The sequence below is a fragment of the Clarias gariepinus genome, chromosome 5, assembly GCF_024256425.1.
Source record: "Clarias gariepinus isolate MV-2021 ecotype Netherlands chromosome 5, CGAR_prim_01v2, whole genome shotgun sequence".
In the NCBI taxonomy this organism is placed as follows: Eukaryota; Metazoa; Chordata; class Actinopteri; order Siluriformes; family Clariidae; genus Clarias; species Clarias gariepinus.
The window spans coordinates 27,955,007-27,982,091 of NC_071104.1; the positions used below are offsets into that span (position 1 = coordinate 27,955,007).

General features: G+C 40.2%; 1 protein-coding gene across 2 annotated transcripts in view; it reads right to left on the minus strand.

The window, feature by feature from the left end:
• Nucleotides 1-5,373: 5,373 nt before the first annotated feature.
• The window catches only part of nrp2b (neuropilin 2b), a 73,454-nt gene continuing 51,742 nt past the window's right edge, over nt 5,374-27,085 (minus strand). The window contains exons 11-17 of one of the 2 annotated variants that reach the window (XM_053497137.1): nt 22,108-22,185; nt 19,364-19,507; nt 16,166-16,431; nt 15,145-15,241; nt 13,533-13,565; nt 7,559-7,621; nt 5,374-7,358 (exon numbers count right to left, since the gene is read on the minus strand). In XM_053497137.1, coding sequence (XP_053353112.1) covers nt 7,057-7,358; nt 7,559-7,621; nt 13,533-13,565; nt 15,145-15,241; nt 16,166-16,431; nt 19,364-19,507; nt 22,108-22,185 — 983 coding nt within the window. In that variant the 3' untranslated portion in view covers nt 5,374-7,056. Of the gene's footprint in view, nt 7,359-7,558; nt 7,622-7,957; nt 11,864-13,532; nt 13,566-15,144; nt 15,242-16,165; nt 16,432-19,363; nt 19,508-22,107; nt 22,186-27,085 lie in introns of those variants that run through there. The other variant, XM_053497139.1, reaches the window with a different exon arrangement.

Genomic DNA, 27,085 nt, shown 5'->3' on the forward strand with positions numbered 1-27,085 from the left:
GTTTCATGTTTGACAAGTTTTATAAGTGATAAATCAAGTACAGTGGTACTGTACCTCGGCATACAAATTTAATCTGTTCCAGAGGCGAGTTCTTAAGGTGAAAATTCATATTCTAAAAATTATTTTCCAAAAGAAAATATAATGTAAATGGCAATAATTCTTTACAACTACACACAAATATTACTTATATTACCAGCTTCCAACACTATAATTATATTTTTTCATGTAAAAAAAAAAATTTCAACATTTGGAAATGACATAAACATCACTTAACCTTAATTTATGATTCCTTTTGGCACCAGCTGCTTTAAAAGACAAAATTGAAAGTGGCTCCATTTTCTTCTTACTAACATTCTTGGGGTCTATGATGCAACTGGATGTCTTCACTAAATCTCGCACAAAATGGCAAAAAAACAACAACAAAACGTATGAAACTCTCTCTTGCGTGACTTTCCACTGACGCGAACAAGTTTTGAACAGCGCAACAGTTTGTTGACTCGTATGTTTAAAAAGGCTTGCTAATTTCTTAAGACGAAGATTTTTGAGGTTGGACGTTCATATGCCAAGGTTCCACTGTATTGATGTTTTGATTTGCCTTTAACATTGTGAAAAAATGTATAGGTATTTAACAGGATTTATTTAAAAAGCTATTTGACAGTAATGATAAATCTTTTGAAATTGAATTTAAGTAATCTAACCAAATCTAACCATCAGGGGAAGAGCCATAAGGCTAGTTCCGGTTACCCATACGACCAGTTCCGGTTAGTCATATGAAAAGTTCAGTGGAAATACCACCTCGATTTATCTCAGTGAGATTGCAGAAGGTTCTGATGCGTCTCAGTTGAACTTTAGAATGTGCATTTTTGTCCAGATTAAGGGTTGCGGAGTTTGGTCCCAATTACGTAGCTTTCACTCGCACTCATGGTAACAAACTTTTATAAGGAAACAAAGGATTAAATGGACAACAAATTCACAACCATCATGGGAATGTGTGTATATTCCCTATGTTTGTATTTATAATGCCATTAGGAGCAACAGTGTGGTCCATCCAACTTCTGTAAACCAAAAAAGAGTAGTAATAATAACCTCAGGTGATAATAAACCGCTAACGGCTTTCAGTGTGTATTCATTTTTTCCAGACAGTAAACCAACAATCCAACTTACAACCTTTTGAGTAGTAGCAGAAACCTGCTTTTTAAGTCTTAAACTAGGTCTATGTAATTCAGCAGCCAGCAGCCATTCACCTTTGAACTAGCTATGATAGAACTAAAGTTCTGCTCTTTCACTGGCTTTTGGTATATAATGCCAGCTGTTAACATTATCAGTAAGTGGGTTATAACTTATAAATGTTTAAAATATGGAGTAAAGATTACCGTTCCTTATTGACACTATGCATGACAGTGACCTGCTCATGTTCTGCTTCCCTCGGACTGGGCTTTAACACACTGTGATTTGACTTTTATTATCATGATGTCATGTTAATACAGAGGAATGGCAGCACATGACCTATGTTTATTACATTATTGGGCTCCAGGCTGTCAGTATTCAGCACAGCGTAATTACGCACAAGGATTATTAGCTTTGGCAAACAAACGTATTTCTGTATCTTTGCAGATCTCTGCTTGATCCCAAGAGAAAACAATATTTATCGAAAGAAGCAGAGCCTACTAGAAACAGATTCTTTTAATGAACTTACTATAAATATTTATTCAATATACATCTCTTATTCTTTAAGCTTAAGTCCAATGCCAGATCTCACATTTATTATGAAAAGTAAATACACAGATGTTTAAACTTTTCAAATTCCTTACATGTCATTACATTCTGTATGATATTTCTATTCATAGCTACCATGGAAGGAACCAAGTCCCTTTGAGCACCTTTGGAATGGACTTGACTGCTGAATGAGTGTCAGACATTCTTGCTTCACATCACTGCTTGATCTCAATAATGCTCTTGTGTCTGACTGGTTTCTGGTGGATAGCCCTTCTAGAGAAGTGTAAACTGTTATAACAGCAAGGAGTGCATATTAACGCTATGGTCTTGGAATAGGATCAATCATATATGGGTTTGATAGTCGGGCATTTAAACACTTTAAGCTATTTAACATGTCAATGTACATGCATGTATAACAGAAGAAGAAGGTTACTCTTAAAACTCAAGTGGCACAGATATGGACCAGCAACACAGCACAGGTCAATGACGATCAAAAAATAAAAGAGCTTCAGACTTCAACAGGCTTTAGACTTCAAAATGTGAATTTGGGTTTTTGGATATTTTTTTTGGTCATAGAAACAACCTAAAACAACATTACTCACTCACTCTAACTCACTAATTTTCTATACCGCTTTATCCTGTATTCAGGGTCGCGGGGGCCTGGAGCCTATCCCAGGAGGCTTAGAGCATGAGGCTGGGTACACCCTGGACAGGGTGCCAATCCATCGCAGGGCACACATACAAACACACACTCACATACTCATTTACACACTACAGACAATTTGGGAACGCCAATTAGCCTAACCTGCATGTCTTTGGAATGTGGGAGGGAACCGGAGTACCCAGAGGAAACCCACCAAACACGGGGAGAACATGCAAACTCCATGCACACAGAGACAGGAATCGAGCCTGGCCGAAAATCGAACCCGGACCCTGGAGGTGCAAGTCGACAGTGCTAACCACTACACCACCGTGCCACCTGAAACAACATTAAAACATTAAAATGTGGATCTGTGTTATTTCTTTGGCTATGTGTTCTATTCTTTTATTTTTTACTCAGTTATCTGAGCCCTGAGCCCTATATATGTTTATAAAAAAAACTGCAAAACAAATAATGGCTAAAATGCTCTGAGCTTTAGGCTTCTCATCTTTTCCCATAAATCTCACCTTCAGTGTTGTGATTAGTTACAAGGATTCAGCCTAACCTGTTTGGTTAAATAATGTTCTGCACATGAAATACAACCCAATCTATGCCCTTTTCTCCGCTCTAGATGAAAGGCTGTTGGGAGAGAGTTGTGACCTGCATAAGTAGAATATATTCATTCCAACAATAGAGAATGATCAGAAGTGTTTTCACACTCTCACTCTATACTAATTATCCTGCACAGGGTTACAGGAGGTCTGGAGGTCCCAGGAGACTTGGGGCTCTAGGCAAGGTACACGTTTGACAGAGTGCCAATCCATGGTGGGAATCAGAAGTGTTATATGGCTAATATTTACATATTGAATAGATTTTTAAAGGTTTACATTACTTCGCTTATTCATTTAAAAAACTTTCAGATCGGTCGAGATTGTTCCGATTGATGCGCTTACAGTACGTGTTTCTGTTCAAATTGGGCTGTTATTATTATGATTATTAGTGGACTATTAGGATCCAGACAAATGCAGTTAATAAAACAAATGCTCAACATCTTTTTGTTGGCCCTGAGGACATTATTGCATGTCCCTTTATTTGCTCCCACTACTGAGCTGCCTATATTTATATTTACAGTATTAGGCAGCCCTCCTTATCCAGGGCAACTTACAGATGTGCTTTGTATGGTATGATTCATCATGTAACAACACACTCTCATACTGGCACAAATAAGGCAAAAATATTATCAAACTGTATCCCTGTTGGCCAAAAGTTAGTGAAGCTAGTTGATACAGCAATCAGAGGACAGTAGACCTTTTCTTCTATGGAGATATACTTGCTTTATCTTGCTGGGATTTGGTTTTAGGCAGTACCTATGATGATATGCTTATCAGACATGAGAACCTGCATGCAAAAATCAAGTAATGATGTATAATAAAAAAATACACGCGGGTATTACCCCACTGAGAGAACAGGTACAAAAGAAGGACAGATGAGACAAGCACTGAGACTTGTGGGACACCAGTGATAATTCTGCCTGAAGCAGATGTGCATGCCATCCATGTTACCTGATATAACTGCCCTTCCGAATAAAAAGCACACCACCAGGCTGTACCACTAAAACTTGTAAGTACAAAAATAATTGTTTTGTAATTAATAATGCTTTAGGCTGCTTATCTAGTGCTTTCTTTGGATTGTTGCCTTAAGGCCAGACAGGATAGACTATTGGAGGTCCTGTGCAGGAGAAACAAGAATTAATAATAGGGTATAAAATGATGGCTGTCTGGATAGCTTCAATATTCAATCTAAAAAAAAGTATTGGTTCTAGAGAGGAAAGCTATTTTTGACTTATTTTCATTTAGAAAATTAAGCAAAATGGATTATTAGGCTGATTTCAACATTACAGATGTGCCATCTGGACAAATAATAGTTTTCTGGCAAGTGTAGTATGAGTGAATTAATTTGAATAACTTTGAATGTAAAAAGTTTACATCATGAAACATCATTTACATCATAAAAACATATATATTTTTATTAGAGAAACTTTTATGAGAGAGTACAGGTTTTCTAAAAACTCTGTGAAGTTTAAAGAGAAACATAGAAAGAATTACACTTAGATGAAACAGAGTTGAATGAACACAAAGTGTAGATTTGGAATAATTTATTTCATTGCCATTATGGGTACGGCGTGTCTGTCAGTCCTCTACAAACTATAAAAAGAACACGCCTGAGTAGTGAATTTTATGAGATATTTAAAATTGAGATTATGACATACATTCTATAAAATGATTAAATCCATCTTTTTTCTTAATTTTTCTTTCTTTTTTACTTAATATTCATCATATTTTGCCTCTGTGGTTTTTGATGCTTAGTAATGAACATTACCATTCATTTCATACAAACTTCCATAATTTTGATTGTGTAAAGCTACTTTGCAACAATATTTATTTATTACAATATTTGTGACAATATTCATTTTATTTCATTTTATTTTATTTATAAAGCAGGGTCTTACAGGGTCAGTGCTCATGCGCTGCTGCTCACCCCACTTTGGGCTCCAGAGGCTGTGGGTTGATACTGATGTTAGAGAACATGATGAAAGCATACTAGATAAAAGGTAGAGTCTGTAAACCAATGAGTTCATCCTTCCTTCCCTCAAGATCACAGAACACTGAAGCATATTTTTGTATTCTGTTTTTCTGCAAAAGGGAAGAGGAGGACATGGAGGAGAAGGTGAAACTCATTTACTGAATCCGATGTTCGGTGAGTGTCTGTGTGCATGTAGTGGGAAAACCTTAAACAGATGATGACTAACTCCTAAATGAATGGGCCGCGGTGTGATGAGTAATATGCCCTCACAGGAACCTGGGGATATGGGAGGGAGAGTGAAATGGCTGGGGAGTGTGGGTGGTCGTGAGCTTTCAGACTGCAGGCGTTCATTGTGTGAGTAAATGTGTGAGTAAGTGATTTTGTAGCTTTAAGAACACACAAAAATGGACTTAGCATGGAAAGACGAAAATGACCTGAGTAAATTACCCAATTTTTTATTCATGTTAAATGAAGTAAAATGACATCCCACATCACATGTGTATCAGTTATTCATCCTTTATTAAATAATAATAATAATAATAATAATAATAATAATACCAATAAAAAGAACATATTTCTGTACAAAGTCTACAAACAGGAAATTTTGAATCATCTGACCAGTGCCGGGATTTCCACGTCTTTTAGTGTTGACCCCCTGTCCCAGACAGAAGAGGTAATACTCTCACACCTCTGCAGCAAAGCTAAAACAGGTCAGAGCTCCAAGGCACTTGGAAAAGAGTCAACAATGTCCAGTGACAACAGAACTGGACAGAATGTCTCTCCCTCTTTTTCATTCTTTCTTTCACTCTTTCTCACTTCTCTAAAGCAGCTAAGCAATTCTTATCTGTTTCTGCGTTCAGAGTTTCCTAATCAGTACACTCCACCACAACCCTGAGAGCTCCCAGCATGCCTCTGTAGGGTGCTGCCAGGGCAGCCAGTGGGTACAATGAAGCGATATGAACACATATTATCGCATTCCCTCTCCCATCTGACGAGACAAACACGCCGCAAAAATTTTACTTTTACCGCAAACCTGCTCTCGTGGTTTCGTTGATCTTTTACCTTTATTCAACAGCTCATAATGTAACATTGTGTGTGAAAAGGTGTGAAATGAAAGAAAACATAAGGCCCAATTTCACCAAGGCCCTGGAGGTTTTAAACCCAAGAACTGGTGTTTTTCAATGGCTCTCCTCCAAAGACAGTTCGCTTAAGGCTCACTTGTGGGTCCATATAAGAAGCTTGGGGATTTGTTTTTCCAGCTTCCTTAATGAAGTCTCTTTTTCTTTGCCAAGTCCTTTTACTTTAGGGTACAGGATAAGGGAGCTAGAATGTAGTGAAGACCGTCTGTCCGTGGGCGGATAAGCCTCGTCTTTCTCCCATGTCTCCAACACTCGAACTCAGTGGCTCTTCGCAATCCATAGGTTGCAATTAAAACGAAGCTTCAGTGCTTCACACGGCGTTATGCCATGTGTATAGATCCAACGAACAAAAGCAAAAGAACACCATAGACAATCTTAATACTTAAATCTAACTTACTGGGCCAAAGGGTTTTTCTTCCAAATGTAATACAACATTTCGGTTTCTTCATCTACCCGCTTCTGATAACAATGAACCACAACGGAAAACAGACTCAACATAAGTGTAAGACTGGCTTAAAAAGGTTTTGACACAGCTCAAAAAGATGGCAGAAGAATGGCTATGGTACAGAGCAAAAACTCAAGCAGATGTGCATAAAGACACAGGTCTAAAACTAAACAACATGTCCACAATCATCTAGACCACGTCTTTCACAAAATGGAGGCCAAGACGTCACAAGCGATGATCCGTTTACAAAGCTCTAGTGCCACTCACTTCTAACTCCCATTAACCACTTTTAGATCTTTTTTTTTTTATCTTTACAAATCTATATTCATATACACTTTTTTAAAATTTTTGTTCATTATTTTTGGGATAGGCATTCAATTGATATGTGTTGATATTTTCCCACAGTCCACTGGGAGCACCTGTGAATCATGTTGGCAAATCAGAGATCTGCTCTGAGTGGCAGGTGGGCCATTGGCAGGACAGTGAGGTTCATTCACAGTCTGTAATTGAGCTGTAATGGTCACAGCGAGACTTCAGGCTTCTGAGCAGCAGCGTTGTTGGTTGATCACCTTTTGCTTGATGCCGTCGTACAGCTCGAAGTTGTAGTTCTCGAGCGTGGTGGAGCTCCTGGACGAGAGGCCGTTGTAGGAGCAGGTGCAGTACAGCAGGAGGCCGGCACACACGGCGCCCAGCAGCACACCCAGAGAGCTCATCACGATGATGGTGACCAGGATGGGGTCCAGAGTTAGCAGCCAGGCGTTGTCCTTCTCAGAGACGCGCGTCACTGGAGGGCTACGTGAAGGCTCGGGTGTGCTCCACGCCGAAAACGAAAAACCTACCGACATGGAGGACATTGTGAGTCACATGACACAGTTTAGTTGGAATAGAAAACATATGGCTCCATCTGTTATTGCCTCTGTGCCTCTGAATCCCTGGGGTTTATAATAAACGTTTTTAATATCCTCATGCGGCTCTTAAACAATTGATTAGGTTATTAGATACAACAAGCTACACCCACTAAAGAAAAAGGCTCACCTTGATCTACGCGATTCCTGTCATGAAACAGAGGATTGTTCCCAAATTCGACAGGTCTTCGATCTGGACATGAAACAAAAATAAGGAGCTATTTTAGTTGGATTCAGCTTGAGAGAATACACACAAAACATAAGAGAATAACCTTGCATGTTTTGTTTTTTTTATTGTTGCTAAATGAGTGCGTTCTAGTATGACTTCAGCTCTAACTGCATGAAAATACAAGTTTAAGCATCCTCAGTAACACACTGTTTATTGGCTATTCACTGAAGCAGAACTGACACATATGCAGTACATTTTACATTTTAAGCACCAGCATAATGAAAAAAATGCCAACCGCAATCAACCAACAAATACACATAAAGTGCAGGATTGTGACATTACAAAACAGCCCAGATACAGTTTGTAGAAAAATATCACTTTATTATTACATTCCGCACAACGTTTTCCAAGACCATAAAATTCGACAGGCTAAAATATTCCTCAAATCTTTTTGAAACAGGCTGAAGTGCAGCGCAGAAATGGCACATAAACAGACAATCCCAGTCAAGACCAAACATACACAAAGAGAGGATGCAGGGAGCACACAGGCACAGATGTACGTATCAGATCGGTATCGGTATAAGACTATGAACATTTTTACTCACGCACACGTAAAAAAAACAAACAAAATCAAAACTGAAACATATTCAAATATGACTACCTTAAATAATATTAAAAAGACATATTTTTTCTAAAGCTACACATCAGACTGTGCATACACAGTGTGTTTTTGTGCTGATGCAGGCTCTTGGCACTGTGAGGCCGGTACACGGCCAGGCGGACCTAAGTGCTTTTGCTCATTAATATCATTTGATGGACAGCAAAAGGAAAAAGGCCCAGAGAAAGAATGCTTACGGCAGGCTTAATAAAATGCAATCGACCCATTATCTAATTAGAAATATTTAGAGCAACGCAGAAATCGCACGGGGCAGCCGTGATTGATATAAAAGCACATCAAGACCGGATTGTATTTCTGCTAACCTGTCAGTTTCAGAGACGGGGAGAAAAAAAAACTCCTCATAAATAAAACCATCCAAAGCTGGCGTTCCTACAGGAAAATCAAACACTTTGATGGTATTATTATTGGGTAGTCTGTGTAAAAAAGCCTCATGTCAGAATAAAACACATGAGCCCATGAGCTAGACTCACAGGCAGAATAAAGGAAATGAACACTGAGACGGAAATGGAGGGTGGATTTCTTATTGGCACTTCACGAGACAAATTGACAGTGACATCATTCTTTATAGAAAGGGCTAAGCACTCCGATGGAGGTTGATTTTTTTTTTTTTTGCATTGTTTGCAAGATAAAAAGCTTTGAAGCCAGTATTAGTGCTGCCATCACTTAAAAAAAAAACTACATCATTGTACTTTTATCATTTAATCTTAAACAAAAGCCATAATGACAGCATGCTTTATGCATGATAGACAGGCCTGCTTGAATCCTGGCCTCTTTAAAGTGGTGGTAATTTTCTTAACAAGGATCTTATGTACGCAGGGATTAAGGGAAGAAAAGACGGAACATGGAGCAAGAGAATACTTTTTTTCTCTCTCCCAGCGTCATCACGGGTCTGCCAGGTCAGGTGCTCTATCTGGCTGTCTGCAAGCGGCTTTCATGTGCTTTTGTGTTCTTAAGCAAACCCCTTCAGACTCCAGGGCCGAATCAGAGCTGGTGTATCTTTAGACCGACCTCTCGCTTTCATCTCTCCTTCCACCTTTCCATGCATTCTTTTCTGAAGAGCAGATTAATGGGGCGAAAATGGGCTGCATCTCTGTAATGGAGGATTATTTTCACCTATTGCCATATGGAGGACATGAGAAGATTTGGGGGGATTTACATTCTCCTTTAATCCCAAAATGCATCTGATGCTGCCAAAACCTGAAGCATCTACCTAAAGGCCAGCTTTCCTTCATAATGGATGATGCCTCAAACACTTTATAACTAAAGGGAATAAGATGTTTTACGGAATGTTTATGGATCTTGCTCTAGGCCGTGCATCTTGGCTGTGTTGTGTGTTTACTCAATATAATATCCAATATAATATCATAGAATATAATGAACATCTTTGATTGGCACCGATTTTCAATGATGATCTTAATAGAATCAGTACGTTTGTAATAAGTAATCACATTTCAGTAGGGGATTGTCAAAAAAACACTTTCATACTCAAGTCAAGAACATACACTTTAAAGCTATCAGACACTTTTAGAATGAACATGTATTACAGTATGCACATCATCATCAAACATCAAGGTTGTAATGCCATATAAACACATTTCCAAATATGATAATTGCACAAAAATAACTCTGTATATTTGAGATACAGCGGAACCGTAAAGGAAAGCCGTCAGATCCGACACAGTGTGCAGTGTTGAGACGTAAAGAGTCTGTAAGTTCTCTCACTCTCTGCGGTGCTATCGAACATGGCAAAGCCCCACCACCGTCAAACATGAAGCGGAGCAGCCAAGCAAAGCCACACGTTCACATTCACAGCTTGAGTTTCTCTCTCCGCTTCCATACAAGCCATGAAAACAGCCTAAAGCAGTCAAAACAGCAACAGAATTCGACAGACGTGATCGGCTACCGAAGAACGCCGAACGGTAATCAGTGCATCAGTCATGTGCATATGCGTCTCCATTTAGCCTTTCACCAGCAACCGTGCCATATTGAGTCGGATATAAAAATATTACAGAAAATAACTAGCATATAAAGTACATTTAGTAAACTACATTAAGTATTTTCTGCAAAAAACTGAGGCTCTGTAGTGACTGGCTTTTGAACAGCCCTGTGCCACTTGTATATTTAAGGCCAATGATGAGACTTAAAGATTGTGGGTTGCTCAGAGGTGTAGGGCTGGCTAAGGCAGGGTCACATAACTTTTGCATATAGAAAAATCAAACATCTTTATAGACACAAAGCAGGTTACAGAGCTTCATAGACAGTCAGGAAATAAAATGTACACATCAACAGACAGATATAGATCTTCCTTCTGGATTCGCCCTTCGGTTAGGAGACAGACTCGTAGGAAAAGTAAGAGCAAGGTAAAACATTTAGGAGTCTGGGATAGCAACTGCACCCATGCACCTACAGAACACTTATATATATCCATCCATCCACCCACACATACACACACACACGTGGACCAACAAGGCACACAAAGCCACATTCCTTTATAAAAAAAAAAAAATAAAATGAAATAAAACCAAAAAAAAAAAGACTCTTACACTGCTGGCATCTTCAACTATTTTTTCCCAATTATACTCTTTCTTCCTTGCCAAGTGTCTGTGTACGTGCATGTGCGTGCATTATTCAGTCCACACGCTAACATTTTAATGTGACAAAGCTTTCCTTCTTGCATTTTTTTTGTCATATCACTTTTCTGCTTTTCCTCTCTCAGTGGTTCTGGCAGCACTGCACAGCATTTTTCCTCTTGGCAACAGAACTGGTCACAAGCAGGAGCTCAGAACACTGCCAAGTCAGGTTCCCATCCAGCCGCTCTCTCCAGGGAGACCCAGGGAGTGAGAGAAGCACGCGCACACACACACACACACACACACACACACACACACACATAGGTGGCTTTCTGCCACTCAGGACTCTGGATAGACCTAAGTCTCTTCTCAACAAACTCTGTACTGGAACTGTAAACGCTGCAAAACTCCAATTAGAGATCCATATACATCTGAAAGTTCCCAAAGGGCCACAACTATGTGTCAAGTTCTCTTAATTTAAACGACTACATGCTTTTACGAGTCTGCTTTCACCAATGTTTTTTGATTTTTTTATACATCTCCAGAATAAACGGTGCGTAGGTCATCCTCGGGTGCAAAATCCTTCCTGAAGGGCACTGCAGGTGCGTCACTGGGCGTCTGTGCCGGGTGTTAGTTATGAAGCAACAGAATAATAGCCAGAGAGAAAGAGAGAGAGAGTCTAGGAGCCTCTCGATAGTCTCAGTCTCCATCACTCCTTCTCTACTTATCACTGGGAGCACGGCTCGTGTTTTTCCTGTCTAATGGTCAGCATGGGCTCCACTGCGGGCGCCGTAGAAGTGCCACCTGGGTAATGGGTGCTGTGGTAGGACACCGAGTGCTGGCTCTTCTTGGCAGCCAGGTGGTAGCGATGGCAGCACAGCGCCATGAGGAGCGTGATGAAGGCCAGTAGCACCAGTGCGCCCCCTCCGGCTATAACGTAATACCAGTAGGTAGGCATGGGCTGCAGGGACACTGTAGTGTCTACAGTGGGATCACTCATGCCAGGAAGGGCTCCCCCTGGTGGACAGACACAGAAAAGTTGGCTTGGGGTAGAGAAGCATGCAGACTGCATCGCTTAATGCCAGCATGACTGATTTTTATGATTGTTATTTTTGTTATATTGGTTCTTGGCTTTGATTCGCCGCACAGAAACGAAACGGACAGTCGCTGCACACAGACAGGCAGATGTGCATGCATGTTGCCTCTCCCTAGCCCTTTGCCATTTGGGATTAGTTCAAGCTGATAGCTGATTAAAGCTTTTCCACATTTTTGCTGAACCAGATCAGGAGTTTTGTGGTAATTTATGATGTTACGTGTTTGTGTCATAGATAAGTTTTTGTTTGTTTGTTTGTTTTTCCTTGTAGCATTAATCTAACATACTCGAACAGAATAGAGATGAAAGAGTTTTCCTATTTGGTCAAATCCTATGTCATGACAGAAGCTGTCTACAAGACAAAGCCAAATTCTCAGCTAGAGACAGAGAGAGAGAGAGAGTTTTTATTAAAGTGTCACCGTGTACGGTGGTATGTGAGTGAGCGTGCACATGCATACACTAAAATCCTGATGTGCTGTTATGTGTCCGTGTGCGTTGCCTGCTCTTTCATGCATAGATCAGTGCCAGCTTCGTCTGCCTCAAGCCAAACTCCCATGAACCCCATCCAGCATCGCAGTCAAACAACTCACCCATCTTTCTTTCTTCTCTACACAAACATACGCACATACACACACTGGATCTAGCGAATCCCTGCCACTGACACACCCCCCCCCCCCCCAACTAACATCACCACCTTCATCTGATCTAATTTTCCGTCTCTGAATTCAAAAGTAAAACAAGCGTGTAATTCGAGTTGTCCGTGTATCTGCCTCATTTCTCCAGGAGCTGTCTAAGGAAATGGGCAGCCACTGAAAAGAAAGTGAATTCCACTAAGAATTCAGTCTCCTGAGTCGAAAGCGCTCCTTATATGGTGCTGAATTCATCCAGAGAGCCAGCAGGAGAGAGAGAAAGAGAGAAAGAGAGATGAGGGGGGGTGGTATACAGGATTCGGAGTGAGGGAAACCCAGAGAGGAATATTAGGCAGCGGAAAATATACGGAGAGAGAATGAGATAGAGAAGAGCGTGTGATGATACGTCATTAGAGAGCCTGCGCACTAATAGGGCTTATGGAACTGCCGCACACTGCCGAACACACTGACTCCATCTCTCGCAACCTCTCCAGCTGACTACAGAGCGATAACTTGTCTAAACTTGCTGTCTAAAGCTGTCAGCTTGTTTAAGGTCAGGACAATGCACTGGTGCTAAATGTGCGGTGAAAAGGTGCCGGTGCGTCGTGATCATCACATTTCATCACCACAATACCGACCACAAAACATCACGGACTCTTTCACATGAGTTTTCATTTGCATGCTGAGATTCTGTCCATGCTGCGAATGGCAAGATGAGAACGATGATATGATGATGCCGAAAAAACGGACATAGACACACGCGTCTCACAGACAACGGATCTGCTTCGGCCTGCTATAATAGAAACATGTATATGTGAAGCTCTTGTGCATTATTTCGATCACAATAAAGACACAACCAGAGCAAATCAGCTGCTGCAAGCTGTGCTGGGCAACAAGCAGGAAGCGTAAACATCTGCACGACAATCATTAGCGTGGGAACATGACAAACAAAAAAAAAACTCACCAGTCATCTCAGGTGGAAAGGCAGGGAAAGGTTCTGAAATCAGAGAAATATACAAAAAAAAGAAATTAGACTGTGGAAAGAACTGATTAAAAACCGTGAAACGCAAAACAATCCGAGTGTCTGGTACAAATTATATAGACTGACTTTCATTCAAGTTATGCATTGATCTTTGATGGTCCACCTTTCATTGCACGGAGTCGTTAAAAGAATTTTTCATTATCTTTTCAACCCTGCATCTGGTTAAGAACTTTAAACGCTAGAGAAAGAAAACAAAAAAAAAAAACATCCAGCCATTTTGAACTGACTTTGAACTGACTGACAATTAAAGCATATGGGAATTTCTTAAATCCCGTCATTTAACAGTGGTCAGATGAGACAGACGTATAAGTAGATCTTGGATTGTTGTGTTTAACTTCCCACACAGAAGCAATGCTGTAATAGTAATTGCGTTATTAGGAGCTTTCCCTGAGGTTTTGTGGCATCCACATGCAATCATAAGCACATAACTACACTGTAATGGATAACCACAAATTCCTCCAGCTGGAAATGTGGTCTAATCTCGAAAAGGAACAAAATGATACAGGGTTTTATTTTCAAAACTCTTAAACTAATAAATTCATATAACACTGTGCCTGGGTATTGAGGTCCTTACAACTGCCCTTAGACTGCCATTAGAAGAGATTTCCAGTTCTCTTTCTGTTCGTAGTACAGGGAAATACACAGACTTGTTTTTTATTTTTTTTAATAGCCATCAAAAAAACACGACGTGGAGATTAGATTGAAAAATGCAAGAGTGTCCCATTAATAGTGAATGCCAGCTGACTAGGGCAATAAGCATGAGGCCCTTTAGATCTGCGCATTACAGTGCGGGGAGTGGCTGTGCAAGAGAGAGAGGAAGAGAGAGTGGAAAATGAAGAGATAGACAACAGAGAGGAACGGGTGCGTGTGTGCTCTGGACATGCTCAGAAAACACAGAAGGGGTGTTTGGAAAAGTCTGGAATGCAGGCACAATTAGAAAAAGCTGTGCACAGAGAGCGGGGACTGATTTGGCACGGGTGCGAGCGCTGCCGTGTTCAAGTCGAACACCACTAATTGATAATATGACTCCCAGAGCTTGGATTAAAGGAGATTGTGTGCAGTGCAACACACATATTAATTATCTGGCCTTTTTGTACAGGGAGAAAAGTGTGGGACAAGATTTCACAGAGGGAATCCTGTGTTTTTCCTCTATAAGAGGCACACACACACACACACACACACACACACACACACAGAGGATCATTGCTGAGTTCTCTGTGTGGATCTACAAAAACCAAAAACTAAATCCATGACAGACAAGATGGCTGTCTAATAATTCCCTGCCTCAAATCTGAAAAGCTCTAATTGCAAACAAGAAGAAAAATCTGATTAAACCCAGATTAGGATCAGAGCCCACAAGGCAAGTGTGACCTAGATTCATCAGTGTGAAGAGGGAACTTGAAGAGCTCACTCTTTTCTGCACTAAACTTTCTGCAACGCCATGTCATGAGATATGCTTAACTGATAACGGATGAACAGATAGACATACAGAAGGTGAAATGGAAAAAAAGAAGGGGGAATTTGCAGGACTTACCAGTGCACTGTTCCAGCTCTGTGCTAGCACTCATGTGGATATTATCGATCCAGATGTGGCCTTGGCTGCCATGCTCAAACAAGCCCTCGATGACAACCTGAGCAAATAGAGGCAAAAATATCAGACATATGAGGATATTACTGTTGTCTTAGTTACGCAACGACGACTGATCAGAGACAAATCCCCACTGCACACTATGTACCGGTCGACCCTCTAAATGCCTAGGATTCTTCAATGTGTCCGGACATACTGTACAAAACTTTTCTATTAGTTTAACTCTAAACGTTTAAATGTTATTAATGATGTATTGTCAAATTGTATTTTTACTCATTTGTAGACATTAGGGGTGTGTGTGTGTGTGTGTGTGTGTGTGTGTGTGTGTGTGGACTCTGCTTCTTCTTGTTGTTCTTGTTTGCATTGTTATATTTGAGCTGCGCTTGAACAGTCCAATTAAAATGTTTCCCCTATTGTGACCTCATATGAGAACAGCCTCTCTCCCAGCGTGTTACTCAGCTTGAGGTTCCTTGGCCAGGGCGGGCCACAGCAATTGTTCATTTACACAGACACTGAAAAGACACATTGGTGTGAGGTATTAAGAATGTATTTTCTGAAAGGATATTTCAGCTGGAGCTCTGTGACCTGTGTTAACTTAAAAAACAGTAAATCATAGGACCTTTAATGGCCTACATTTAAAATGGATGCACTCTATCTAGTTGATTTTAATATGAGTAAATGTACGTTATAATAATAAAAAAGGTTTACCCATAAAATAAAAAAGAACATAAAAGCGCATTAATTAAAGCCACAGTGAACTTTTCCAAATGTTGGCACTTAGTTCTGAGTTTCTAATTACTCATTCTTCCCTAAAATAATGTGGAAATATACTTCTGGGATCCATCGTCAGCTAATGTCAGCACTTGATAATGAGAAACCGAAAGAGCTCAAGCAGCCTCACACCTCCTCCTGACGGAGAGATGAATCAGGACTCTGAGGAAGGACCTGACAGACTACGTGTCCTCACCTGGTACTCTCTAGGGGACTGAGGTAGGATGGTTCGTCCTTCTCTCCATTTGTGGTCCTGATCTGTTTTCAGAGTCCAGAGCAGGGTCTCGTCCTGATTGTCATTGCGAATCAGGACCTGCAGCCTCCCCTGCGCCTCTCCTGAGAGCTGGTAGCGGAATAGCAGACAGAGCGGCCCTTGCTCGGGTTCCACTATGGGGCTTAGGAGCTTCGCACGCTTGTGCTCGGTCTTAGGACTCGCCACCAGGTACAGGAAGCTGCCGTAGTCTGAAAAGGAGGAGGATTGAGAAGGGGGGGTTATTGATAGAAGTAGAAAGACACTAAATTCAATGCAGGCCTGACCTCTATGTGTGTGTGTGTGTGTGTGTGTGTGTGTATGGGAGAGAGAGAGAGACAGATTATTTCTGTGCACCCAGTGAATGCTGATGTCTGCCACCTTTTTTGCATCTCTCAGCTCCCTGTAGCTCTCAGTGTGGCATCTGAGAGGGTGTGAAAAGATTTGCCAGGGTCTGAATATGTGAACCCCCAGGATATTCGGCAAGCCAGAACTAATTGCACACACCCTGACTCATTAGAGTAAGACTGATGATCACAAATGCAAACTTGTGTAACTTGCACGTCACACGCAGATACGAGTACTGCATAATAATAATATTGTATAATATTGCTCAATATTGAAATAACGATAATGTATTATAATTAATCATAGGCACTGACATTGTAGGCCTGTAATTATATTACAAATTATAATTTTTCAAAATTTCGAATCAAACTCAAATCAATAAATGCGATTAACGCACATGAACATGTCAACTATGTTAATAATAATAAGAACCCCCCCAAAAAAAGATTTATCATGCGGGATGAGTATGTATTCATTATCGCACTGCTATGTGAAAGTGCAACAGTGTGGTACTGAAACTCATAGTGTGCTGTCAGAGCGACACCGTGATCCTCTCACCAGCTGAGGGCTGTGAAGCGCCACTGAACTCCAGGAAGCGTCACTGTATCTTTCATTTACAGCTCGACAGCTATCATCACAACATCTGCACTAAACGGATCACGTGTTACTGAGTGCTGCCGTCTCTATATTTAGGGCTCATTGTGTCTCATCTGTGAGCGCTGCTAATGTACGTGAGGAGAACAACTCTCAGGTTAGGAATATTAGGATCTATTAGAGTCTTTAGGATACACAAATTCTACTCTGGATACACAAGCGGGTTTGCTCTTTGGCTTTTATTCGGCAGAATAATGCTGTTTAGCTTTCAGGATTTGTCACAGGGCTGCTCAATTTGCAAATTTGTTTAATTGGTGATACTTCTAAAGAAATCTGATTGTATTTAATATCTAGCAACGGATCACCAACATCACAACAACAGGAACAGGAGTGTCAAAAATTATATATATGTCCCTTTGTTTAATCCATAAAACTATGACGATTAAATCGATTAAATTGAATATACTAAGGGGCTGTATATCGAATATATATTATTATTATCATTATAATATTATATGATGTGCTTATACAGTAGAAAAGCCTTGCCGGTGTGTGTATGTCATGTAGAACAAAAATCCCGTCATTACCTTTATAACATTAAAATTTGATCCCTAACAAAATATGGGAACCAATACTTTATGTAGCACCCTTAAAAATTAGCATATTGTTATAATTAATGATAATTATAATATTATCAATTAACTAACTAACTAACTAACTAATTTATCAAAAAACTAAAAACACTTGATCATGTGTGTCTGTGCTGTTTCTTTGCCTGTGTGACCCTTTTTTTATTTTATTTTTTTTTTTTTACATTTTTTGTTTAGTCATGTTTGTATATGAAATAAAATTTAGTTCATCATATTGCCTTGGTTGTGTTTAAAAGGATATTTCACTCTACACTGCATAATACCGAGTTTTAGGGATTAAATATTTATCAAAATAATACATTTTTCCAAGCTCTGAAAACAAAAAAAGTAGTATAATGTAGTATTTATATCCTTTACCCCTGCTGTAGAGCTGAATCTTAAACAATTTACCTCTGAACTCTATTATACCTGGCAAATTCTTAACTTAACATAAGTGTAATAGGTGTGAGTAACCTACTGAGTGTCTAATCAATAAGGATTGCTGCTTTATATCCAGGGAATAATAATGAATTAGCCATTTGTAAAGGAGCTTTACTGTGATGGGCCGCTTATTTAGCACAGTGATGTGCCTACAGAGAAGAACTGGAGCAGGACAGACAGGTCGATGAGCATCATTACAATGTTTCGGTGGAGTTAATTAAGCCGGCGGAATGTGTGCCCTTTCACCTCGGTTCTTCTTCCAGTTCCAACATGAAGGTCTGAGAACATGTGCGCTGAGTTCATGAATCATTAAGTGGATGGGTTAAACAGGTCGAGGCCTCTGTTTGGAAAGGTGGAAAGTGGAGTGACTATTCCTTCGAGAGGGGAAAGCAGCAGGAAGGAAAAGGGAGGGTGATGCTGATTGGAAGGAGGATCGAGGGAAGATCTGATTTTTGTAATGTTTTAAACAGAGGAGAATACTTTCCTCTCTAGCTTCTGATTCTGTCATTAAGGAGGTCTGCAATTGGAAAAACAGAGCTTGCATTCTGACACGGGAGATCCTCAGGAGCAGGGGCTGTGTGTGTGTGTGTGTGTGTGGGTGTGGGTGAGTTTCATGATTTACATTAAGAGCTCGTTCCTTTGCTTGAGACAGATAAAAAGATGACCAGAGCTCTTTACACAGGAAAGATGATGACACAGGGACTGCGTCTATTTTCAGACCTTAGCTACCATCGTAATTACTCTTGAGCAATAACACAGACGGCTGAAGTATAGTCCCTGCATGTGTGTATTTTTACACAGGCAAATGAGAGTCTTCGTGACTCACCGTGCATTCAGTTATTTATTGCTCGTCTACTTCCTGTACCTGCGGCCACACTAAATGAGATGCACAGCCCCGGCTTTCAGACAGAGCGCAGGTTAATGGTTGTACTGCTTCCGATCTGTTATGATCAAATCTAATTAGAATCTCGAAGTATAATAGCCGATTGCCAGCGCAGGATATCTTTTCATTAAACCTGTATGCAGGATAAGTGGACACTTAATAAAATGTTAATGTTATGGCTTTCTTTGGTCACAGTTTGTAGCGTGTGTGTAGCGCGGCATGTGTTCTGTAAGTGAAAGGCTTCCATACCGTCAGCGTCCATGGGCAGGTCCAGACCAGGATTTGAGGGGCTATGCAGTGCCCAGTTCACATCTCCTGTGGGGTCGTGGGTCCAGCCGCACATGTTCTCCTCAAAATCACACAGTCCACCCAGAGAGGACATGGTGGAGGGGGCTGGAAAAAGGACGGGAGAAATACGGAGCACAGAAACAGTTTATACTCAGTCCTTTAAAAAACCCATATCCTTCCCTCTAAAATGTACGATTATTCAAAAACACGTGTGCACACACACACACAGACACACACAGACGCACACACACACTTTCATAGCATTGATCTATGCCCTCTGCCTCTCTAACCAGTGAAATCCATATTCCCGTTCCAGAAACTGAACTTAACCGGCCCTGAGAGAAATGATTCTCTCTCTCTCTCTCTCTCTCTCTCTTTCTCTCTCACTTGTTCTGTATCTGTAGTGCTGTTCAATACAGGACTTCTTCAGGGATTCTTCTGATATAATCAGGTGCTTTGCAATTACATTATTTATTCTGTAATGACGTTATAGTGGTGGAGATGAGCATAAACTGCAATTACATTTATAATCAACTTATTATAGTTAAACTCAATAATCTTTATCTGTTGCAACAGCAATAGAACTGCGAATCAAAGAAAATATATTAATATGGGAAAATAATTAAATAAAGGCAGTAAATATGAGACATACCGGTGGAAATTTCCAATATATAAAGATATTATAAAATTATATCTATCTATCTGTCTGTGTGTGTGTATATATATATATAGTTTTAACTTTTTCTTAATACTGAAACAGATTTCCAGCACGGTGTTTAGCCCTGCCGCCTTGAATCTCCAGGGTCTGGGCAAAAATTCCTGCTTCTGGGTGCATGGAGTTTGCTCGGTGGGTTTCCTCCGGGTACTCCGGTTTCCTCCCACAGTCCAAAGACATGCAGATTACGTTAAGTGGCATTCCCAAATTGCCCGTTGTGTGCGAATGAGTGTGTGTATAAGTGTATGCGTTTGTGCCCTGTGATGGATAGGCACCAGGGTGTTCCCCGCCTCATGCCCTAAGCCTCCTGGGATAAGACGACCCTGTATAGCGGATTAAGCAGTACTGACGATGGGTGAGTGAGTTAACCCTCAGTCACCAGGCTAAATGTGTTTGAAATCTGAAATTAAGCACTCTAGTTAAACTAAGGAAATGTATAAATAACTAGCTTATGTCATTCCTATTCTCAGCTTCTTTCTCAAGTCGCTGTCAGCACTTCCTACCCGATAGCCCACTGCATGCTTGCTCCAAATAAACACGTTGCTGTGTCGTTAAAAACCTAATCTGGCTACCACTCCAGTTATTTCTGTGCTTTCTGTGAATGCTGACGTGCACCACGTTTTTTTTTTCATCTCCCAGCTCCTATCCGTTCTGGGCGCAGTTTGAGAGAGTGTGAAAAAGTTTTGAGCATGTCGGCACGCAGAACAGTCTGCAAGCCACCGCTACCGTAAAGACATATTGTGCAAAATATCATTACCATTAATCCAAAGTCTAATTCCAGCACATGGACCCTTTTTAAAGAGGATGTGCATGTACCATATATTCAGCTGTAATTATAAATATATCTAAGCAGAAAAAATGTTTTACAAAGCAGTATCTTATGACTCAGTGCATGCCGTAGAGAGTGCAGAGGCGGATTACCTATCTCTTTAAAGCCAGGAAGAGTGAGGGAAAGAGAATAAGAGAGCGGGATCTAAGCCAAGAGGAGTCACACTGGCCTCATCTATATAGAGCTGTGCACCAGTCCTCCATCAGCAATCAATCCAAACACGGGGCACAAACACTGCCAGGTTGTTTAGCATAATGTTAGCACTCCTCCTGCATACCGCTGTTCATCGACACATAAAGTCCCTACAAACGCTGGTGCAATCTATTATTATCAAGGCTGCAACACGGGCAGTTCTGCAGCACCGACCTGAAAGTGTTCTGATGATAAAAATGTCCAGAATGATACTGTACTCGATTTTTCCTTCAACCAGTACAACCTCCTCGTTCTCTTCCATGAATCCAACCAATATTCCACATGCACAGTACCAACCAAAGGTTTGGACACAGCTTTTGATTCAGTGTAATTTTTTTTTTTTTTGTTTAATAACTTATTTTCTACACTCTAGAACAACACTGGAGATTCCAACAAATATGAAATTATGGAACTAATTAACAACAACAACAGTGGTTCTTTTAAAACATGGAGATCAGCTGTTCTGGAATAGTTCTTGCAAGAACCGTATTGTCAAGTGCATTCGCAAAACCCATCAAGCACCGTGATAAAAGTGGATCTCATGAAGACCATCCCAGGAAAGCAAGACCAAAACATACACCTGCTGCCGAGAAGTTCGTTTAGAGTTACCAGCCTCAGAAATCACCAATTAACATCACCTTAGATTAGAGCTGTTCTAAAGGCTTTACAGAGCATACGTAGCAGACACATCTCAATATCTTCTGTTCAAAGGAGATTAATGCATATGTTGGATTGTTTTACAGTGTAGAGAGAAATAATAAGAAATAATAAGCATTATTCCATGGAAGGCCATGGAATTAGAAGGAGTGTCCAAACTTTTGACTGGTAGTGTATGTGCTTAGAAAATGAAAACACATCCCTATCTAATGTAATATATATATATAATATGCTTCATATGGTATCTGGTTGTGCACCATCATAATTTGGTCATAAATCAACATAAATTGGTTTGATTTGCGTGCCACTCACCTGGTGTCCTCTGAGCTGTGGTGGATTCTTCTTGCTTGGCCAGAGTTGGGGTGACCGTGTCAGCAATAGTGGTGGATTCTGAAACATACATAAGGAACACATTTGGTGAAGATGCCCGAGTGGAAAACGGAACAAAAAAATGAGACAGTAAAAGAAAAGAGATTTACGACCATGGATTCTTCTTAATCATTTTACACCGCCGATAAATTAATGTCCTGTAGCCTCGGATATCAGCCTAATCACATGGTGAGAGGTTTTATACTCGGTTAGACATGAGGAACTTCTACAGTCTCTCTTGTACACGAAGTAGCTCCCGCTGCCACTGATAAATGTTCTAGCTTCACTGACCTTGGAGTAGTAGTACTACGTGTTCACACACACACACACACACACAGTAAATGCATCTATAAGCATTAAAATGGGGAAAACCACATGCTGATGCACAGAAAGCTGAAAAAATGATTGCTCAAGAAAACCCTGAGTAAAACACACGCACACAGCTGGAAATCAATTCAAAGCACACAGCCCTCTGCAAGTGGTTAGTGAACGCTAATGCGGGATTAAACCAGGTCTTATTGGCCGAGTGGGAGGGAAGAGGCGTAGGAGAGAGAGAGAGGGAGATAGAGATGCCGAACGGGTGATGTAATTAAGCAGAAGGTTTAAGCTGAGTTTGAGTAGCATGAAAGAACATCGGCTCTTCCTTCTTAATCCTCTTCACATCGCTATGCCAGTCTGCGATCATTCCCCATCCAACACCCCACCCACCCCTACCTCCTCCCACTCAATTACTGACAGACCTCCAAAAGAGTCGTACCCCATTAGTGCCAGCCTTACAGCTTTCCTCCATTACTGCCTGCTTTACAGCTTTACCTCCATCACAGCACCTGAGGCTGCGGCACCAACCCACATCAACTCTTTTTATGGATCAGCAAAACCTGCCACCGCAACCAGCCTTCTGCCTCTCTGTCTCTCCTCCTTTTCCATGAGTCAGCATAGATCATTAAACTCTCTTTAGACACTTTTGCACATTTACGCAGGAATTCAACTGTAAATAATCGTAAAGGGTTCGAAACGTGAGCGCAAGTTCAAATCCAGAGAAGACTGACACCGCAAAAAGCAGAATGTACAGGAAATTATACTTCACGAGGAAGCCGTATTAGAGATTTTTTATTTTATAGGCTGAAACCTGTTGGCAGAATTATATCATTAGCACAATAAAGTGGCAAAAAGGAGGAAACAAGAAGTAAGAAGAATATATGGAAGTATATATGGAAATTAGATTAAGAAATGATGAAGTAAGGAAAAGTTAAGAAAGCTGAAAATGACCAACAAATTTGGTACACAGTTCCCAGAGGTGAAAAGAGTAATACAATTTTGTGCTCAAGTAAAAGTACTGTCACGTCAGTGTAATTTTACTGAAGTACACATAAAGTTACCAGTCTAAAAATCTACTGGAGTAAAAGTGGCTCATTAAAAATTTACTCAAAGTAAAAGTTACTAAGTTACTTTTTTTTAACAACGGGAGTGAGACGGGGGATTCCAGTGTACTGTAGTTCAAAATAAACAAGCAGATATGCAGTACTGTGCAAAAGTCTTAGGCACCATATTATATGCTGTACCAAATTTTGTTATATATGTTTATCATGACTGCATAATTATCTACAAAATTTCCATATATAGGCTAACTTAAAAATTAATATATAAATAACATTACAGGAGAATATATGCATGGCTGTAAATGCACAGTACTATAAGTAAAACAGCTGTTAGGTTTTACTGAGCTTGCTGGAGAATATGAGTTCTTCTGGTATCTTTGTCACACTCGCTCCTTTATATTTTTATGCAAATCCCAGGAGCGTACATAAATTTTTTGTTTCCATCTGAAAACTGGTCTGTCTTGTACTATATTTCTTTCTTTACAGCCATGCATATATTCTCCAGTAATTTTATTCATTTATAAATTTTTAGGGTATATATGGAAATAAAATAATAATTTTTTTATTCAGTAACGTATATGATTTAAAATGTAGCGAAGTACAATACTTAAAAAAAACATACTTAAGTAAAAGTAAAATTACAGATTTTACAAATTACTTTAAAAAGTAGAAGCACACAAAAAAATTACTCAATTACAGTAAAGCCAGTAAATGTATTCAGTTACTTTCCACCTCTGACAGTTCCTTCAGTATGTAGTAGGATCCCTATGACACACGTCCACGATCTTTTGTCATAAACATTCACATCATCATCACGCTTCAAACCATCTATTTAAACTTGCGGTAAAACATGACATTACTGCAGATGCATGAAACATCCGGCTGGACTTACTCACACATCCTGTAGCTATTAGAGCGCACTATTTTAAATCAGTCCTCCCATCAGGACCAAAAAAAAAAACAAAAAAAAAAAAACAAGCAGGTAAGTGACTAATGATTGTCAGCTCTTAGTTTCATTAGTGTCATTACTCTTTACAATTCGCCGCTTAATTGGCAAATACGTGAGTAGCACTAATAATCCAGCTGGCACTTCTGAGGAACATGAAAAGAGAGGGCAGCTATGTAAATATATTATTAATATCTATAAGCAGGAGGGGACATGAAAGAGCTCCAGCTGATTGGGTTTCTGACATTAAAGTCCATTAATTTGATGCCCTTTACAAATGCAATTAACCCACAGCAAGAGCTGCATCTTGGGGAAGTGAGCTCAAACGCACTGCAAACACACACACACACCCACACACACACACACACTCTTCCTCTCTGGGTTTATAATTAGTAAGGGCAAGCGTGTGCCATCATATGCGCCCCCTGTAGGATTCTCGTACCCCTGTCTCCTTTTTTGTGTAAAGGTCACCTGTGTTCAGAGTTTAAACACAAGACCCTTCAGACACGCCGTGGCTGTCAGCCATGACAAGAGAGCAGTAGCATAGAGAAACACAGCCAGGACAGACCTATTGCTTAGACTGGAAATACACAAAGGGATTTTCTTCATTTTTAATAATGGACAGCTCGTCCGATTCGAACTGCAAGTACATTTCATAAGCAGAAATATACAGTAGACTCCTATGATAGAATTTCATTCTGATGCAACATCTAACAGCATTACCTTGCTCCAGTTTAACCTTATGTATATGTGACCTGTTAGCTTTATGCTCTTGAAGCTATTGAGTGGACAATAGAGATTATGTTTTATCTAAGTTAAGATGAACAGTGATGATGGTATCATCCAAACGTTCTATCCTTTTTCATATTGTATTTTATATATTTTTTTTGCGCAGATCCTTCTGTGATTAGCGAACTAGCATTGAGCTAGCGACTGACAGTTAGTGTAATTAACGGGGGTAAAAGTAGTTTTAAGTTCTTATTGGTACTACTTATTGGTTTCTCTTTACATTTCCACTTATTCCGCTTTAGAATATCGTTGTTAATTTCCAAAGGTTCTAGAGTCCAGTGCCAAATAGCATCAAATGGAAAGCTAATGCACTAGGGTGTACAATCCTTGGTCCACCCACTTTGTAGTGCCCTTGATTAGGGATTAGAGGGCGATTTGGGATTCAGCCTTGTGTTAAAAGCTTGTTCTCTATGGAGCTAGGGAGCTTGCGTTAGCAGTCAACAGTACAACATAAATGCTTTAAAACTAATTTGGAATGACTTAGAAGCAATTATTAAGTAGACAAAGTGTCATTTAAGATGATGTAATGTTATCAGATGTGTTTTCTTGCTGAAAAAGCTTCCTTGATTGGTTTTGAATGTGGGATTTGGCAGGCAACTATTGGAATGTTTTTAGTGATTTTTTTTCATGTTTTGTTTCACACTGGTGTTTGACGTTGGCACCACAGAGAATACACACATGCTCCTCTGTCCATGTGTCCTGAAATGTCCTGTCCTCGTTGTCAATGTGTGTCTGAGAATTGGTAGACATCTGCGGGGTCAGGTTTGCTCATGCTGAGATGGAGTAACAGCATTAACCCTCGCCTAACCTTTTTTTTTTTTTTTTGCATGCAGAAATGTATCAGCGTGAAAAAGACACACAGTTATGCAGAATGGCTCAGAGTAACTCTGCACCTCTGGCAAGCAGGAAGGCAAAGAGAGAGAGAGAGAAAAGTGAGAGAGAGAGAGAGAGAGAAAGAGAAAGAGAGAGAGAAAGAGAGAGGGAATCTGGCAGCAGATGCTGCATGAGCGAATAATCCATTTTGTTCCCAGGAAAGAGTGCGGACCAATCAGGTCAGCAGATGAGGAGTGGGACTGAAAATCAGAACCCGATGTGTAAATAGAGGTAAACAATAACAGAGAAAAGTATGTGTGAGAGAGTATGAAAGTTCACGTCCAAGAGAATAGAGGCAAACGTATTAACACACACACACACACACACACCAACCCACCCAGACCTAATTAAGAACTAGAGAAGATCGAGAGAGAGAGGGAGAGTGAGAGAGAGGGAGAGGGAGAGAGAAAAGGAGAGAAAAAGAGAAAGCTTCTTAGTCTCTAGGACTCAATAACAAACAAATTTCCAAAAGCACCAAGCCAATTAAAACATTCATATCCAATTAATTTACAGACGAAACATGAATGATGTTTGGGAAAGCTGCCTTTATATCAGTGTTCGTTCTTCTCCAAGGAGGTTATTGTCTTGGAGTCGTTTAACGGAGTACTGGTTACACAGACGCACAGACACACACAGACCTTACTATCCACACACTGACATAATGCAGCTAATTAATCTCAAGTCTACATAAAGCACAAACCTTAACCCTGTAACCAAAAATTACATTTAGAGAAGTTTTGTTTTAATAAAAGTTGCATGATTTTCTAAACAAGTTGTCTTCTTGGGGACGAGCCAAATGTCTCCATGCGATTAAAACTGTCTGATATTACTATTCACACACACACACACACACACACACACTGAGAAAGGGAGAGAGCTGGCAGGCATGCATGCTTAGTCTACGATAAGGAATTCTTCCAAGAGCCAAGGAAAC